The sequence below is a fragment of the Rhipicephalus sanguineus genome, chromosome 1 (genome assembly GCF_013339695.2).
Source record: "Rhipicephalus sanguineus isolate Rsan-2018 chromosome 1, BIME_Rsan_1.4, whole genome shotgun sequence".
NCBI lineage: Eukaryota > Metazoa > Arthropoda > Arachnida > Ixodida > Ixodidae > Rhipicephalus > Rhipicephalus sanguineus.
This window is the reverse complement of record NC_051176.1, coordinates 78,738,288-78,755,364: the sequence shown is the minus strand read 5'-3', so window position 1 is coordinate 78,755,364 and position 17,077 is coordinate 78,738,288. Positions and strand designations below refer to the sequence as shown.

The 17,077-nt window shown below is 47.1% G+C and overlaps 1 protein-coding gene across 1 annotated transcript in view; it reads right to left on the bottom strand.

Moving 5' to 3' along the window:
- Positions 1–17,077, bottom strand: part of LOC119393233 (zinc finger protein Gfi-1-like) — a 100,105-nt gene that overhangs the window by 61,440 nt on the left and 21,588 nt on the right. Inside the window, exon 2 of the mRNA XM_037660146.2 lies at positions 6,438–6,599. Coding sequence (XP_037516074.1) covers positions 6,438–6,599 — 162 coding nt within the window. The remainder of the gene's footprint in view (positions 1–6,437; positions 6,600–17,077) is intronic.

Here is a 17,077-nt window from a genome sequence, read left to right as displayed (position 1 = left end):
ACACGGATAACGCGCCGGTTCGTGTGCACAGCCCATGATGGAGATTTCGCCAAACTTGCACGTGAGACGATGTCCTATATACCCCCCCTCCGCCTGGCGTGAAAATTTGAAGACGTCTATAGGAGTCGAAAAAACGTGGTGGCCCGTGAGTCCATGAGTGCACACAAACTGTAATGAAGAATCAATGCTAGTACACGCTACTCGAAGGGTCTCTACGCTTGCACTATAGTTTCTCTTCATGTTTTGTCAGCATATATAGCTAGGGATCACACCCGCCGCATCATGAATAGCCACCCGAAAAATCCTCCGTGTCCGGGCCTCCCCCGCGCTTCCCTGGCGGGTTTTTACATGTTGGTGGCAGGAACAATACCATGGTAGCTTTTGGGTGTCGTTTCGTTACAATTTCAGATATCGAAGCACCGAAAAATTCGTTTCTCCATTTTACGAAGTTCCCGATTTAACTAAATAATTCGAGCGTGGTCATCACTTCGTTGAATCGAGTTTCAACTGCATGCATAATGAAAATTACGCATATATGCTTGCTTTCTTCCTTGCTCACGCCGGCAGTAACGCTAGCTTGCTTGATTAGTTTCGCTCTGAGCACTTCTGTGCATGAAGCAATTGGGGGGGGGGGGGGGGGGGGAACAAACATTTTACCTGGAACTCAGTGCAGCTTGAAATACTGTACTGAGCTGAGCGCTGTAAAAACTCTTCTTTTGAGTCTTTTATTGTTTCTTAATGTGCTCGGGAGCGAATGCGTAAAAATTACTGTCTCCATGGCTAGTCCGCAGTGGTGGTGACTGAGCGGTCAAACGTCCCACTTTTGCGCGTATAAACGAGGGGTTCTTTATGGAAGTTACGAAGTTTACCATCAGTGCCAGAAATTACGCTAGATAGCACATGGTTCGGCTGGTGTCCTCAAAGGTGCCTTGTATAAGTGCAACTAGCGTCTGTAATTACAAATAAGTTACTACCGAGGCAACGCAATTATAAAAACCGACGCCGAGAAATGGCCGTCACTCCGTGAAAATAACGCGCGGAAGAGATTCGCCAGCACTGCAACCGCTCATCTGTATAAATAATAGACCGGATTTCAGCACATGCTCAGTTGAAACGACCGTGTCCCGGTCATTCGTACACTTTTATAATCGTAATGCACACAGGCCGTGGGCGTCTTGTTAAAGACCGTTTACTGGGCCGAATGGCCGGCGTGCTGGCGAGTCGAACGCAAGCGGAGATTCATACACCTCACCATCGTAGCCAGCGCTGTTACTGCTTGACGGCTCCAAAGGGCAAGCACAGCTCTCCGTTTCGTTAGTATACACATGGCCGTGAGGATCAACACAAACATGCAGGAAGGTAGAAACGCGAAGCGCCAAACGCAGACGGCTGTGAAATATAGCCGCTGACGAAACACCGCACCAGAGGTGAAACGCGTCGATCTCCGAACGCGATAAACGCCTCCGAAACGGTACGCACAATTCGCAGCTGTTGCAAAGAAGGACCTTTACTCACAGTTTAATTAATGAGGCACGGACCCGAGCAATAAAAAAAAAGCTTCGAGCAAATTGTGCAACAAGCTACGGCGCAGACAGCTTCGAGGGTCCCATGCACGGTCCCCTGTGAAGTCATGATACAACAACCACCACTCATCGGGAGATCTGTTGCCAGTTTCGTACGCATGAACAAAAAACTGAATAAAACTATATAAGGCTCAGTTGTCTTTGAAAAACAACCGCGTTGTCTTTCGATGCGTAAACGTATGACATGCCTGACATTTCATAATATCTACGATATTATAACCGGACAGTCACATTAATTTAGTTTCTAATGACATACTTCTGAACATTTTAATTTACTTGCTACGCTTATTCTCGAAGGCCTGCTTTAAGGTTATCGCGTCCAATTTCCTTGTCACTCTGTAATTTCTACGGAGGCAGCTCAAAATGTTTAGAATACAGGAATTGGCATCTTTTCCTCTCAGCTTAACTGGTTGCCTGAATTAACCCCTATATTTCTCGCAGAATTTCTGGTAATCACATTGGCTATTAGAAAACTGAATCCTCAGCCGTCTAAAGTAATGCTTTGTCTGTTTGTACACATTTAACGTCCACAAAACAGCCAGATCTACTCAGGATACCTTCGGCACTTGTAACGTGTGGACCCGCCGCGGTGGCCTAGTGGTCATGGCGCTCGACTGCTGGCCCGAAGGTCGCGGGATCGAATCCCGGCCACGGCTGCCACATTTATATGGAGGCGAAGTGCTTAAGCCCGTGTACTTAGATTTAGATGGACGTTAAGGTGCCCCAGATGGTCGAAATTTTGAGAGCCCTCTACTACGGTGTCCCTCATAAACAAATCGTGGTTTTGGGACAAAAAAACCCCAACAATTATACTATTAATTCATACGTGCAGTCTATCAGATGTTCAGTTTGCCTTGATCCCCGGACATACTGAAATTTTTCTGAATGAATGAGCTAATTCGCTCGCTACGTTATGTTTAAATAGCCCGGTGTTAAGTGTATTACCACGTTTTTCTTTTACTACAGGACCGAGGTTTTTACGCCTCCCATTCCTAAATTGTGCTGACACATCCTTCATTCAATCTGAGGATTGCCGACACTTTGCATTCCCATGAAACACAACCAAATGCCTTTCACGTCAATGCGAAGTTGCCCTGACAAGCTTTCGCTGTAGAGTTCCCCGTCTAAGTTTTTACGTTCAGGAATCTGTCTTCTCATTAACTAACCTCTACAGTTTGCAACGTATAAGAAACAATCGATCAGTTTCTTCTATCATGTCGCCGCTTTGCCTTCCTCCGCAGAATGTTTCTTACAATGCCGACTGATAAACAGGGTCTAGCTTTGACTATATCAAACCCTGTGTCTTATGAAGCTTGTCAGTTTGGTGCAAATTTCAGTGCGATTTTGGCTGTTCTACACATATTCATTGAAGCATCCGGAATATTACGCTGCTGGTGTTGCCGATAGTGATGCAGAACTATCGGTAAATTGACTATCGATAGTATCGATAGTTTCTTTGAAACTATCGATAGTGTAAACAAACTATCGATAGTACTACTATCGATAAACTATCGATAGTCGAATCGGTAGTACCATTGGTAATATTACTAGCGATATTACTGCCACGCGTCTCTATTGCTTTATTTTGATGTATTCGGGTTTCACCCACAGACTGTTAGCTGCGTTTGACGCAGACCGCGCCGCAATGTTTGAGAAGTTTCGCGATTGTTTGACATTTTAAGGTTACGCGCCGGACGCAAATATTCAAGTTTATTCGAGAGCTTACGCGAGCAATAGCGATAACACTGGAAGGTTTGATGTCTGATGTATAAAAGACGAAGCGTTCCACCGATTGTCAGATTACTCGACGGCCGGCGACTGCTCTCGCCGCAATCAGTGCGTAGCGTGTATCGCTTGTATTCTGAGTTTTGATTTTCTGGGCACAAGTTCGACCAAAAACAAAAGAGCTTCGTATTTCCCAGTCTTGCTGTAGAATTCTTCACCGTCACAACCACGTGACAAACTATCCATAGTGGTGCGATTAACGATGCTGTTGCTGGCTGGCCAAACTGCCAAAATACTTGCGATAGCCTACTATCAGCTTCGCTTAATTTATGAGGAAATTTTTATCGAGATAAATTATTGGCGCAGTGAAAATGGCGGCATATGTCCATCAATAGATTAACATTTAAAAGCAACCAGTTACATCTTACAATTAACAAACTTAGTTCTTGATAATTTTTTATTTTGCAATTATCAAATGCAATATAAAACTGAAGCCGCGTAGTTCCAACCATGTAACGGCTTCCTTTCCGCTACAGCTTAATAGTTTGACTTTATGATCATGTGTCAGCGAAGCACTCTGGTGAAGAACGCAAGCATGTCAACTTTCTTGCCCTTCAGCCTGCTCCTCCGGCTCCACTATGTACCAGGCGCGCGGGGAACCAAATTTATTCTGCAATGAGTTCGCGCTGTTGATTTTAAACTATCGATAGTACTTACTATCGATAGCACTATCGATAGTATCTTTTACCATCGATAGTTCGATAGTGACTCAGCTATCGATAGTATCGATAGTACCATCGATAGTTCTGCATCACTAGTTGCCGACCACAGGGAATAAACCTTTTTTTATCTTTGGTTCGTTTCTGTTTGAATGAGAATTCACAGTATAATATTCATTTAGATCAGGTTTCATCCTCTATTTTTAGTTTTGATGTTAGTGTTTCGTATTATTTCACTGAAATCTCTATTCGCGCAATTTCTTTATAAACTGCAGCGCGGCCGATCTCCCTCGTCGATATGAGCCAGTTTTCCCAAGCAACAACAATAACAACATGACTGTATGAAAGGAAGGAAAACAAGGGTACATGCACAGGCACTGTGCCTTTGACGTCGTCCGTGGATTTCGCGCCGCTCTCCATTACTGTTGAACCGACTATTACAAGCTCCCACCCTGACGTCTTTTCAGTAGGTGTGAATGCTTTAAAAGGAGATATGACAAAAGCAATCGACGAAGTCATCGAATAAAAGTGTATTTGAAAGCCAGGCGTCACCATTGTGCACATTATTCTATAATGCCGCTGATACCGGTATACAGCGGCGGGAAGTATTGGCCTCGGGCGCTGGTCTTTGATGTCGTTATCGGTCTCGCTCGGAACGACGGCTGAATAGAATACGGCGAACCCAAAAGCGAGACATATTTATTCGCAAGTGCTTATCTGAGGCCAGTCGTGCCTGTAATGCTCACGCGCCGTGGTTGATCCACTTGCAGAGCAGCTAGCTGTTTATTGCGCCCTATTTTACGGCACGAGGAGCAGCTGACAAGCCGCGCTTTGAGGAGTGATATATATTTGCCTAAAGAGAGTGAGGAGAAGATTATCGTGAAATCTCGAGGCGTTCCACCCGGTCCACTTGTCAGGAACGAGCCGAGCGTTACGTTGTGGAATTCCTAAGAAACGGCAGTCACATTTTTTTATAGGCGGACTCGCCAAGGCGGGAATAGGGGAGTAGAGTATGGCATGCAACATGAGGCTACAAAACGCATTAGTAATAATAGTTTCGCAAATGACAAGTTTTAAATACGACATGCAAATGACAAGTTTTGATAAGTGCGAAAGCATTATATGACCCTAGAAGCGAAAACTCCGGCGTTGACGACATCCGATGGTATACCAGAACTCGTATGACGAAGCGCTGATGTCATTTTGGACATGTTGGAATAACGTGAACACGTAATCACGTCAAACGTCGCGTGATGACATCATCCCGTCACACGTTACGTTACGTGATTACTCCATCTTCAAGTATACGATATTACCTGCTGCCGTCATGAAATGACGCCAATGCGTCAAACGTAACGTCGAGTGTTGACGCTACAATAACGTGATAACGTCATTTAAAAGGGTCGGGCGTCCAGACGATCTATGACACACTTAAGTGACTGTCTTTCGGTCGTGTATTGAGGACACACGCAAAGGATATGGTGAATAGTCTCTGACGTGTGACACACACTGCAGTTAGGGTTTTGCTCCTGCGTAATCTTACAAAGGTAACTTCGTGTATATGCAACACCCAGCCGCAATATACGTAGTAATGTTTCCTGGTTTCTTCTCAGCCGGAATGGAAGCCGAAAAGTGAATCAGCACGAATTGCTTGTGGAAGCTAATTAGAGCTCGAAACCTACCACTGTTGCGACTTTTCAAGCGGCAATCATTTGCAGCAGCAGAAACAGTCCTGTTGTTTATGGAACGTTTAACTGAGTGCCTCAGAGTGCTCTCGCAGTGGTCTTTAAAGTCGTCTCAGCATAATCGAGCGCCCAGAACCGCATTCTCGCGGTCCATTCAAAGCGACGCGTACATATTGAGCCATACTCCTGCTTAATATTACTCAGAGTCGCTTTGACCTCCGACCTTGAGCGTGACCAACAGGGGCGTAGGCAGAATTTTTTTTCGGGGGGGCACCTTCTTGATTTGAAGTGGGGGCCGGGCAGGCAGATTTGGTCAAGTGTCATTTGGGCTCTGTATGCCATAGCAAAAAAAAAAAAGTGTCGGCGGGGGGGGGGGGGCACGGGCCCGGTGTGCCCCCCCCCCCCCCCCCCCCCCCGGCTACGCCACTGGTGACCAATGTCCGACCGAGTCACGTGGACGCTTTCCGTTATAGCAAGGGGTATAATATCGTGTACCGGTAATGTGTCTTGCACGGCGTCTTCAGTGTTTATTCTTACAACGAAAGCAGGACTGATGGGATGCTTTGGCGAGCGGCTTTCTATGGCTCCGATCATTAGGGCGTACTCCGCATAGTTAGCGATTTGAGTCACAGCGTGGTATAGAAGCCACTTGAATGGCGCCGTTAGAAGTGCTGCACCAGAAGTGGCAACAACAGATGGACACGCGACAGGCGTAACACACTCACCGGGGGAAAGCAGGTGGCCATCCGAAGGCGGGTAGAAGTGCAGGAAAGGCCACAGCGGAGGCGGCTGGTCTGCCCGCAGACCGATCGGCCACAGAGGAGGCAACAGCGGATCTAGAAGCCAGTTGCCCGGACGGGGAAGTCCGGACAGGGTCGGCAGGCCTCCTGCGCCGGGTAAACATAGGTAAACGTCACTCTGAAGAGGAAGGCAACCGCGCGCGCGAGTCGATAATGGCAGGGCGCGTGCAGTTGCGCGCGCAACCCGATGTATATAGTCGGGCTGTCTATATAGTTCGACCATAATCGTATCGACAGCAGCAGCCGAACCGTTTCCACAAACTGAACCGCAATTGGGGCCAATTGGGTATACTCACAATGAAAGAAGACGTTTTTCAGCGGGACATTAAAACGGGCTACATGCGTGCGCAAGCTATAGATACGGAGCCTGTCTGTTGCGTATATACCTCGCGGCCTGTTCAAAAGCCACTGCTGCCTTTCATAGCCGAATTTTCTGACCACACATGTCATCTACTTGCCAGGACAGCCATCATTACCCGGCGTCGCTCCTGACCACGGTTAACATTCAGTTAACCCAACCTGCAAAAAGTATTGCTAAGTGGTGCGCACATCGTGATATATACAGCGTATACACTCCTCTCCTACGTCTGGGAGGTCAACGTATAGAGCCCCCGATACGACAAGTGTGGGATGGTTTCACCTATCCCCTTCACAGACTTCCAGCGAGCAACCATTCGTATATGCACCGCGTCGCCCCCTCAGTTTAAAAAATGTGCACTTCATGCCACGTCAGAGCTTCTAAAGCATCGTTATGCCCTGGGTTACAAGCCGTTGGTTCATAGACAATGCTATAGCTGCCCAAGGTTACTCCCCTTTATAAAATCATTGCGCGATTGCCATTGAGACATGCTCGCCTAGAGCTGCGCACTGTTGTGTGAGGGCTTCCCCATCAAACTTCGTTGCTTCGGCGTAATATTGAAGCCAGTATAATGTCTGATGTACCTATGTGGCGTCAACACTGATCATAGAGAATGCCTCATGCAACGGGCGACAAACCCGGCGGGCGTCTCATGCAACCCTTGGAACGCCTGCGGTGCGCTTGACGCACAAACGCCACTTCCTCACGCAACGGGCGGCAAGCCCTCTCAGCCACTGGTCCGATTCAAACAAGCGATAAACGGCCGTTCCTGGTTGGAGGCTTCGAACTACTGGCTGATCAACGGAACCCAGGGCTATGAAATAACCGAGCCGCGCGGAGAGACGGAGAGAGCGAGCGAAGAAATCTTGAGGCGCCGTCGTCCCTCACAAAAATAGATTTAAACAGTCTATAGACAGTCTAAACCCATTTTCAGACAGTCTATAGATTGTCTACATACGTTTTTGCACGGGGTATCTCAGTGCGAGTCCGTTAAGCTCTCGGCTCCAGCGCCAAATATGTCACGTCCTCTGTTTATTCTATATATAAATCTTGCATTAACTCATGTTCGTCTTGCCCACTTCGTGTATCAGCTCTGCGCAGATGCGGCAGCAGGCTGAGATACCAGATACCCGACAATACCCATATAGGAGCCTTTCTGCATCAGAGACGTGTTGTTGCATGAGACACATTTAATTATCTTCAGTGTCGCTTCTATCAGGCTGCGAATAAAATGGCGTTCCAAACTATCAGAAATGTGCCGCGCATGCTTTATCATTCGTCCCAGTGTTAAACCCGCAATTGAGCTCGAGCTGTGGAATGCTTGTGCTTGCGCATTCGAGGCTCTCTCACGCGCTTTAATCGCATCGCACTCAGCTTAGCTACACAATGGCATATCTCGAACATCGGAAGTGTGCACGCCATGCAATGTTCAGGGATGGATGCTGTCATATCTGCATGGAAAGTGTTTTGCTGAAATGAACACGCAAGAATTTTGTGTTTCGCAATTTGAAAAAGACCTACCACCTCTAATACTGATAAATCAGAGAAAAAAGGTATCGTAAGGTCACAACACATCGAAGTTCGGAAAAAATTTCGTAAAGATCGCTGAGTAGCCGTCTCACTTGTGCATCCGCCTGCTTAAAGGCCAACTCCGGCGATTTTTCGAGGTCGATGGATCTCAATGAAATTCGCTGGGTACGTTCCTTTGCACGTTTCCGTCGTTTATGCCAAATTACAGGCTTGAGACATGCGCAGATTGTTTGCAAATGAATTTTAAAGATTGTCTGCAAACGCCCTCCTGGCTTCCCACAATTATTGGCAACATTGCGTCTGTGACGTCTGTATTGGTAAGGCAGCGGAAGTGACGCAGCCGAGGGCACCGCTAACTTCGGCGCTTCGGCCGCTACAGCGAGCGTCTGCTGTGCACAAGGCGACAGACAGCGTTGGTTTGGCCGGCGCTTCGCTGGTCGTCCCGACTGTCACAGTTTTCATACTCCGCGCCGGCGTGACCGGCATGCCTTGCACGGCTTCCGGTTCGTTCGTAACAACGTCTACGTCATACGTAGACAGTACACTCTGTTGGGTTTCGGTTTCGGTGTTGCGCTTTTTTGCTTATTTAAAGTTATTCTCCAATTTCCCGGGTATTTCTGCTATCGGGCCCGTAACAGGAGCGTCTCAGGAACATAAAAGCACCATTACTTTGACATGGCCAAAAAATCGCCGGAGTTGGCCTTTAAGTGAGCGCAATTGCCCAGGAAGATGCCAGTATTGTGCGTTAGCCTTAGACGTCGCTTAGGCGTTCATTCTTGCGCTGAGAAATGGCCGCTCAATGACACTTTAGAGGTGTGCCTGGGCAACCTGGGTTGGCAAGCAACCAACCAGCAGATGCGGAAGCAAGAACCGCTGTTTCTAAAGCTGTCAACATAAAATGCCATGCTCACAAAATGACGTGAACTTTCTACAGGCGTCAAGAACAGCAGAATGCACAGCAGCTTATACCGAACTCAATGAGACTGTTGGCACAGAGGGCTTTGTTGAGACATTACAACCAGGGCGTCTAAACGACATCCACTACAACCCCGTGTAGTTCTACAACATCTATATACTTGATGCTTACGGAAATACACCCTATAGCACGACTCCTTGACTCCCCCATAACGCAAGAGAATCCCGACAAGCAAGTGGTCTTCATAGGATCCGCCTGGGCATTGCTTTCACTTGACGATATATGCACACCTTATCGGCCGTACGTGTACAGTCCCAGATGTGAACGCTACCATGTACGTTGAGACATTGTGCAGCATCTATTTCGCGACTGCCCTGTCTATTCAGTTAATGCTTGTCCTCCAGTGCCTTCCGCTATGACATGTTACAGTGAAAGGCACTGGAGGGCAACCATTAACTGAATGTTCTATTTTGTCCGCAATGTGCGACCATACATGGGCCACAATTAACAGCTACAGCAGCAGTTATGAACCGTTTGAAGGGTACCGGATAAGACTCGGGACATTAAGGAGACTTCATGTATCACCTCTTACTGTCTTCACCATCATCTCTCTTCTTGTCCCCTTTCGTTTTTTCCTCTGTGTCGGCCAGATCACACTGTAGTTCCTGCCATGCTCTATGACTTCACTACAGCAAATTCCCTCTATCTGTGGTCGGCATAGCTTATGAGCAGTGTAGCTTACAAACATTACCGCCACACGACGTTAAGGTCTGTGCGCTGCATAAACATTTCATAAGATTGCAAGTTCACATATAGATTCTATCCAAAGTTTTCAGTGGATGGAAATAACTTTTTATAAATTTTTTACCTCTAACGAAAAAAAAAAAAGAAACGAGGGAGAGAGGTTAAAATGGGGTGTAGGATTCATAACGCTGTTATGTTTCCATGCGCGACCATTAAGCATTATTATTGCTGTCTCGGCCGAGGTGTACTTCGCAAACCAATGCTTGTGTCGTAGCCACGAAACGGTGCCACATATTCGTGAGTAATGATCAGTATAATCTTCCAGCAATTTCTATGCATGTCCATGCGCTAATGTGGCCTCGCTTTGCTGTACTTGGAAAGAAATGTTTGCGACTGCCAAGGGTAAATCGCAACTCTTTGTTTTTCGTATTTAATCATCGTTTCCTTAGCCGGCCGGCACGCTATCGTGAGGGTTAGCAGTTATTCCCGTTCTTCTGGACCTCGCTGCGTTCGCCTCTATCATTAATCCCTTCGTCTCGTAATATATCAAGCTAATACGACAACTCCGCCCCCTTCTCCCCCTTCTTTCTGCATTACTTTGATGCTCAAAGGACGGAACGGGAAAGAAATAAGAGAGGCGCAAGACGGACAACAATAAAGCTGCTAACACTTTGCAGCATTACAAATTCATTCGTCAGCACAACCCTAATAACGGCGGACCCCTTTGCCGGTGGGTAAAAAAAAAAACAATAAAAGCGAATAACGAGAGACACTCTTATCGCTGCGCTCCCCGCCCTCCCCTCCTCCCGGGGTCTCCCGCATTTCGTCTTCCCCGAAATAGATGCTCTCCCGCAAGGACTTCCCAATAAGCAGAGCAGTTGCTTTCTCTTTGCTGTCTTGCAATGGGTCCTCTTGAGTTGCAACAACGGCGTTTTATAATGGAACGCCTCGCGGGCGCCCGTGTGAGCGCCCATCGGCCGAATGGAAGAGCCAGGTTGACGGCCGCCACTCTCTTTCTACACTCCTCCTCGAGGCACCGCCGGCGGACCGACCGGAAACCGTGTGGCCGCCCGCCAAAGACGCGTACTACAGGGTTGGGTGGGGAGGCTGCGGCTGTAATGGCATTTGGAAAAAGACGATCGCAGAGAGCACACACGGAAGCGGCGGCGCGCGTATTGGAGCTGATCAAATATTCAGCGCCATCAGAGTAAGCACTGCTGCTGCCGCCACGACTCCCGTCGGCCCGTCCAGCGTCCTAAACATCGGCCGCCAGGCTCCTCTCAGACACCGCCGACGTCTCTGTTTATCGGCGTACCGGCTCGCGCTGATAACAGATTGTCCCAGTAACAGGACGCGACGCTTTCGCAGAGGGGCGAAGGGGGGCAGGCGCTCGGTTCGCCATTGTCAGGGTGTATACGCCACCACCTCGCGCGGTGGTGACTGGAGGAGGAGAGAGAGCGGGTCCACTTGTTTGCTCGCTTACGACGTGCCGCCTGCGTGGACGCTGCAGGCTCCGGTACAAACGTTATTTTTATAATGCAGCAAATCGCTCACAGCTCGGAGTCGGCCGACAGCGAAGCCGTGGCCGCCGCGTGTGTTTGTACGTGTACACTTTTGTGGTTCTTTTATTTATGATGTTGCCGTTTCCTTTTTCATTTTTCTTCTTATAGAATCCCTGTTTCTTGCCATCGTTTCTATTATGTCCGTTTCATGAGATGCGCACTCTTCGAAGCTATAGATGATAGGCAACATAATCTTTGTGGTGCACTTTCTTTTTTTTTTCTTATTATTTTTCTTTTGCCTGCAGGTGCGGTGCGTTGCACTTTTTGTGTTCGAAGGGCCAGAGTTACGCTGAAACATTGTGAAGTATCTGCATATTTTACATACTTTGTGGAGGTCGTTTACGAAATCTTCAATAATTGAACCACCTCTGATGATTCCCCTTAATTTGGTACACATATGTTAATATTATATAAGTAATTTGTTCCCCCCACCGCCCCTTTCCACCGAGAAAAGGTGGACCGCATTGGACTATTGGCTCTTTTACAGCAGTGATATGCCTCATTCTGTCTCTTGTTCATCGAAGGTATTAAACAAGTAGTTCAAACAGGAAAGCGGCAGCTGTATAGGCAGTGTGCAAAACGTTCACTTTCCTTTTGAGCTCAGACCTGGCGTGGTCGCGCATACTTTGCGCATCAAGAAGTGTGTGTGACATTTTGCCAATTTCAGTTCTCAAAGATATTTTTCTGTTTCCTGCGATTAATTTTCATCGGCAATAGAATAGGGTTTAAGATATACCGTTCGCACTCAACGAAGCTTGTGGAATGATGTCAACGTAGGCGTTTATGAGCTGTGGAGTACCGAAATATCATATTCTCCTGTGCACGACCAGCCGTTCCCATGAAGCGTAGTTTTCCACGCGTGTGTTTATGCCACAAATAATCCAGCGATGTCTTACGTGGCATTCGGTTTCGTGAAACAAATACATAAACAGCCTATCTCCATATCACTGATGTGCGATTGAAGATAGTTAATCAGTGTGTCTCCAACACAAACACACGACGACACGGCTGCTCGTGTTGCCGCGTTTGACTTTCTTATGTGCGCTGTGTCGGTCACTTAAGCGGAAATTATGTTTCATTGCACAGACTCGGCTATCAAGAAGTTCTTTTGCACGAATAGATAGGTAAAAAAATAATGGAACAGTGAAGTTTGACGCTAAATGGTGCATTTAATGTCTTGCATTCATATAACTGCTGTCGTGAATGCAGCGCCTTTTGCTTTCTTTTTCCAATGTGCAATGATGCCGTGGTAACGTTAACAACATCGTGTAACATTGTTTTTTTAATCAGAATTTTTCGATGTGCTTGGTGATAGAGCCATGAGCTAGAAAGATGCTGCATAAACAGTGGTAGGCGAGTGTAATAGCGATTGTACATCGGCACATGTGGCATGTGGAATATATATGGCAGTAGTTCCATTCATGTAGTGCCTCCACCGGTTCATGGAAAACTTTGCCGATTGGAGACCGCCGAACGCTGCATACCCTGGCTAGCTCGTGCGCGTACGAAAGCAGTGAAGCGCTTTGCAATCAGCAACAATATGGCAACGAGTGCACGGAACTCCACGGTCTGTCCTTCTACTCGTTGCCGCGAAAGCAGCGCCGCTTGTCAGCGTGAAAATTTTTACCACTTAATGCAGCATATAGTCAAGCGCAAATGCCTATACAATACAAAAAAACGTAATTTCATGTTCTCAGTACGGTACTTGCAGAATTCTCAATGCTTCAATCGCGCATTTCCGAGGCTTCTTGCGAGAAGGCGCAACATACTGCTTCTTTCACGTTTAGCATTTCATTAGCTATAGCGCGACAGGTTTCAGGTGGGCGAAGAGTCTCGATGAGTGACGTAACCCACTGCCTACGGATTTCACGGCGTTTGCATCACGGCGTTTGCAGCAATCGGCGGCATAGCAGCGCTCGCCGCAAGTGGCGTCATACAAGCATGCACACGCGCACGTGTGACGCAAACGCAACAAATGTATACCTATGCACCGGATAAACAAACAAAAATTTTCCAATAGTGGGATTTCAACTCTGGGCCTTTAGCCCCTATCCCCGATTCTCTAACCTCTATTCCGTACCCGTATTCAGTGGAGTAGTCAGGGGATGGCACACCGCGCCCGGGCCCCTCCCCCCCCCAAAAAAAAACAAAAACAAATACAAATTTCCTGCCTACATTACTGCGCTTATACCTCATCAAGCGGAATAAAACGCCTTTAAGCATATCCCGCCCGAAATAAGGTGCGTTCAGGCTCTTGGTGCTATTTCCACAGCACTTATCGTTGGCTCGAGAATTACCTTCGTGCAAGCCAGCGCGTTGAGTCATTTGGCGCGTTTTCACAAAAGTGACGTATGTCTTCGAGTCACCGTTACGTACGCTATACAGTGCTCGCAATGGCAATCGCCACCAGTCCCCTTTTTTTACTGTAAATTTTCGCCACGTTTCTGCGACACTTTAAACTTGTACTTACTGCTTAAATCGCGAACACTACGATCGCTTCAATTAGTACAGTTGGTCCCATTTTCATTTCCACCATCTCATGAGACGTTCTAAGCGGTTTTCAGTGGTCCGGGGGAAGTCCTCATATCTTTATTTTGCCATATATAATGTTCGGGGACGGTAGGGTGGAATGCTCAGAGCGCGAACTCGCCTGTAACCGCGAAGCGGAAGGTCATGATATAGCTTTTCGCGAAGCGCTTGCCGCCACGCAAGGACTTCGTGCATGCGTCTGATGGTTCAAATGGCGGTTGTCATTGCTCGCGCTACGTCGGATTTTTCCATGTTTCGGGCGAGTGTTGTATGCGGGTTGCGTTCGTCGCCGCAATCCGCAGCGCGTTTCTTGTCAAAAATTCGCTGTTTTCGTCATGCCGACTAGCCACTGCGCTTGAGATCCCTATATAGGGTCGGCGTGATCTATAATGTGAATGGTAGGATATGGCCTCCTGCATAAAGTATAAACGCGCAAAGAATAAGCATGCGCAGACGCATGGCGGCTATCGCTTAAAATGAGTGATTATACTGCCGTCATACCGCCGCTGATGACGAGGTTCCGTCGTCACCCTTCCGTCTTGGTCGCTGTTGTTGTTGTCCTCTGACAAAGGCTCATACCCAATGCAGGGGAATGGCCGAATAGTGGGCGGATTTTTCCAATATTTTCAGCACAGTAACATTCCTAGATGCTATAGTCAATTGATATATTGATTTCAATGTCGAATTATCAGTAAAGAAATATTTAAAGCCGGCAGAAGTTGTCGTGCGGGCATCGCCGTTGTCATCTTCGTCGTCCTCGAGAAGCAGCTCTTGCCCCGCCACGGAGGTCTAGTGGTTATGGCGCTCGACTGCTGACCCGAAGGTCGCGGGATCGAATCCCGGCCGCGGCGGCTGCATTTACGGTGGAGGCGAAAAATGTTTGAGGCCCGTGTACTTAGATTTAGGTGCACGTTAAAGAGCCCCAGGTGGTCGAAAGTTCCGGAGCCCTCCACTACGGCGGCGTCTCTCATAATGATATCGTGGTTTTGGGACGTTAAACCCCAGATATTATTATTATTGAGAAGCAGCTCTTGATCCAGAACTGTTCCGTATGCAGAGGTCCTATAGATAAACCCACTAACCAATCGTGATCTTGGCTTCCGGTCGATGGCAAGGTACTGTTACGAACGAAAAAAAAAAATATGGCAGCTTCATACTAGGGGTTCCAAGCCTAAAGGAAGAGCGGCGCTGGGGCGGCCTTGCTTGTTTCTCTTTATTCTTCCCTTTCTTTTTTTCTTCTCTTTCTTTCTCTTTCTCACTGTTTCTTCTATCTATTTTTTTTGTATCTGTTTCTTTCTATTTCTTTATTTCTCTCTTTATCTCTTTCTTTATCTTTCTATCTTTCTTCCCTTTCTCTCTCTATTTATCGCTTCCTCTTTATTTCTATCTATTTCTCTCTCCCCCTCTCTCTCTCTCTCCGATTCTTTCTCTCTATTTCTCTCTTTCTGTTTTGCTCTCTGTTTTTTCCATCTTTTTTGTGTCTGTTCCTTTATATCTTTTTATGTCTTTATTCGCTTTATTTCTCTCTCTTTTTCTCTTTTTCTTTTACGTATTCATTTTCGTTTAGCGCTGGCACCTGCTGCAGTCGACTGTGGGGCTTGCCCAATTCCTATAGCGCATACACGCCCGAGGTTTTTTGTTCGCGTTGGACAGATTACGGCCAGCTTAAACCGTTCCGCTAGTAAAAACGAAAATTTTCGTGAAATTTTGTCACTGAGAAATATTTCCGTTCGGAAGTGATATTTGTCACTCTCCTATAGTCTGCCATTCTTACACCTCGCCGATGATACGTCTGGATTCACGATTGGCTAGAAGATATACTTCTAGGGACAAAATTTTATTGTACGAACTCATATTCCTAGGGCTTTGACTTGTTCAGGATAAATCTTGAAGATTCGCTTAACAAAAAAATTCATTGACTGCACGCGTCCAACAGAAATATGAATGGAGCGCATTTTTAATTCGCCAGCCTTTATTCTGGGATCGCGGAGCACGCGGCTTTCGGTTAAAACGAGACCGTGAGGTAATGTCGGACTCTTCTATCTAGTCGGGTCCCGCCGATGACAAAATATCTTTAGAGATTATATATATAATCAATATATTAAAAAAGGACAGACTCATGGGCTGTATAGATGGTGCGACATAATTCATGCAATAGTCTAACGAACCACATGGACGGCGCAAGAGCAAGACGTGACACAGCGCTTTGTACCGTCTTGCTCTTGCTCCGTCCGTGTGGTTCTTTACGCTATTGCGCAAATCAGTATATTACAAGACAAAACACACACACACAAACACACACACACACACACACACACACACACACACACACACACACACACACACACACACACACACACACACACACACACACGCACGCACGCACGCACGCACGCGCGCACACACACACACACACACACACGCACACGCACGCACACACACACACACACACACACACACACACAGCCAAGCTTCTCGTTACAAATGATGGACAATAAAGGCACTTACAAGTATATACTGAATAGGGATATTGTCATGAACGATACCGCTGTGACCAGGCCGATCAGACGGCTGAGCTTTCGTAGGTTTTTTTTTTTTTCCTATATCTGTTTTTTCGTTTGTTTTTTATTTTTTTATGGCGATGGAATCCGACAGAACAGCGAGCCACAGCAGTAATCCGACAGCAGATTTTATCCCGGCAGGAGACGATCCCTCATTTGCGACACACTTCCGTGGTGGCTCCGAAGCCGGGCCGAGAAACAAAGACGGAGGCAGTGGAGGGAGGGAGTGGGGAGCGCACTGTACTTCCGTGGTATCGCAGCTCGCACCTGTCGTGAGTCTACTCACGCCGTAACTTGAAACAAGGCTGTTACATGTCGGCTTTGTGCCACTTATTTGAGGATTGCAATGTTGTTGGACGCACACA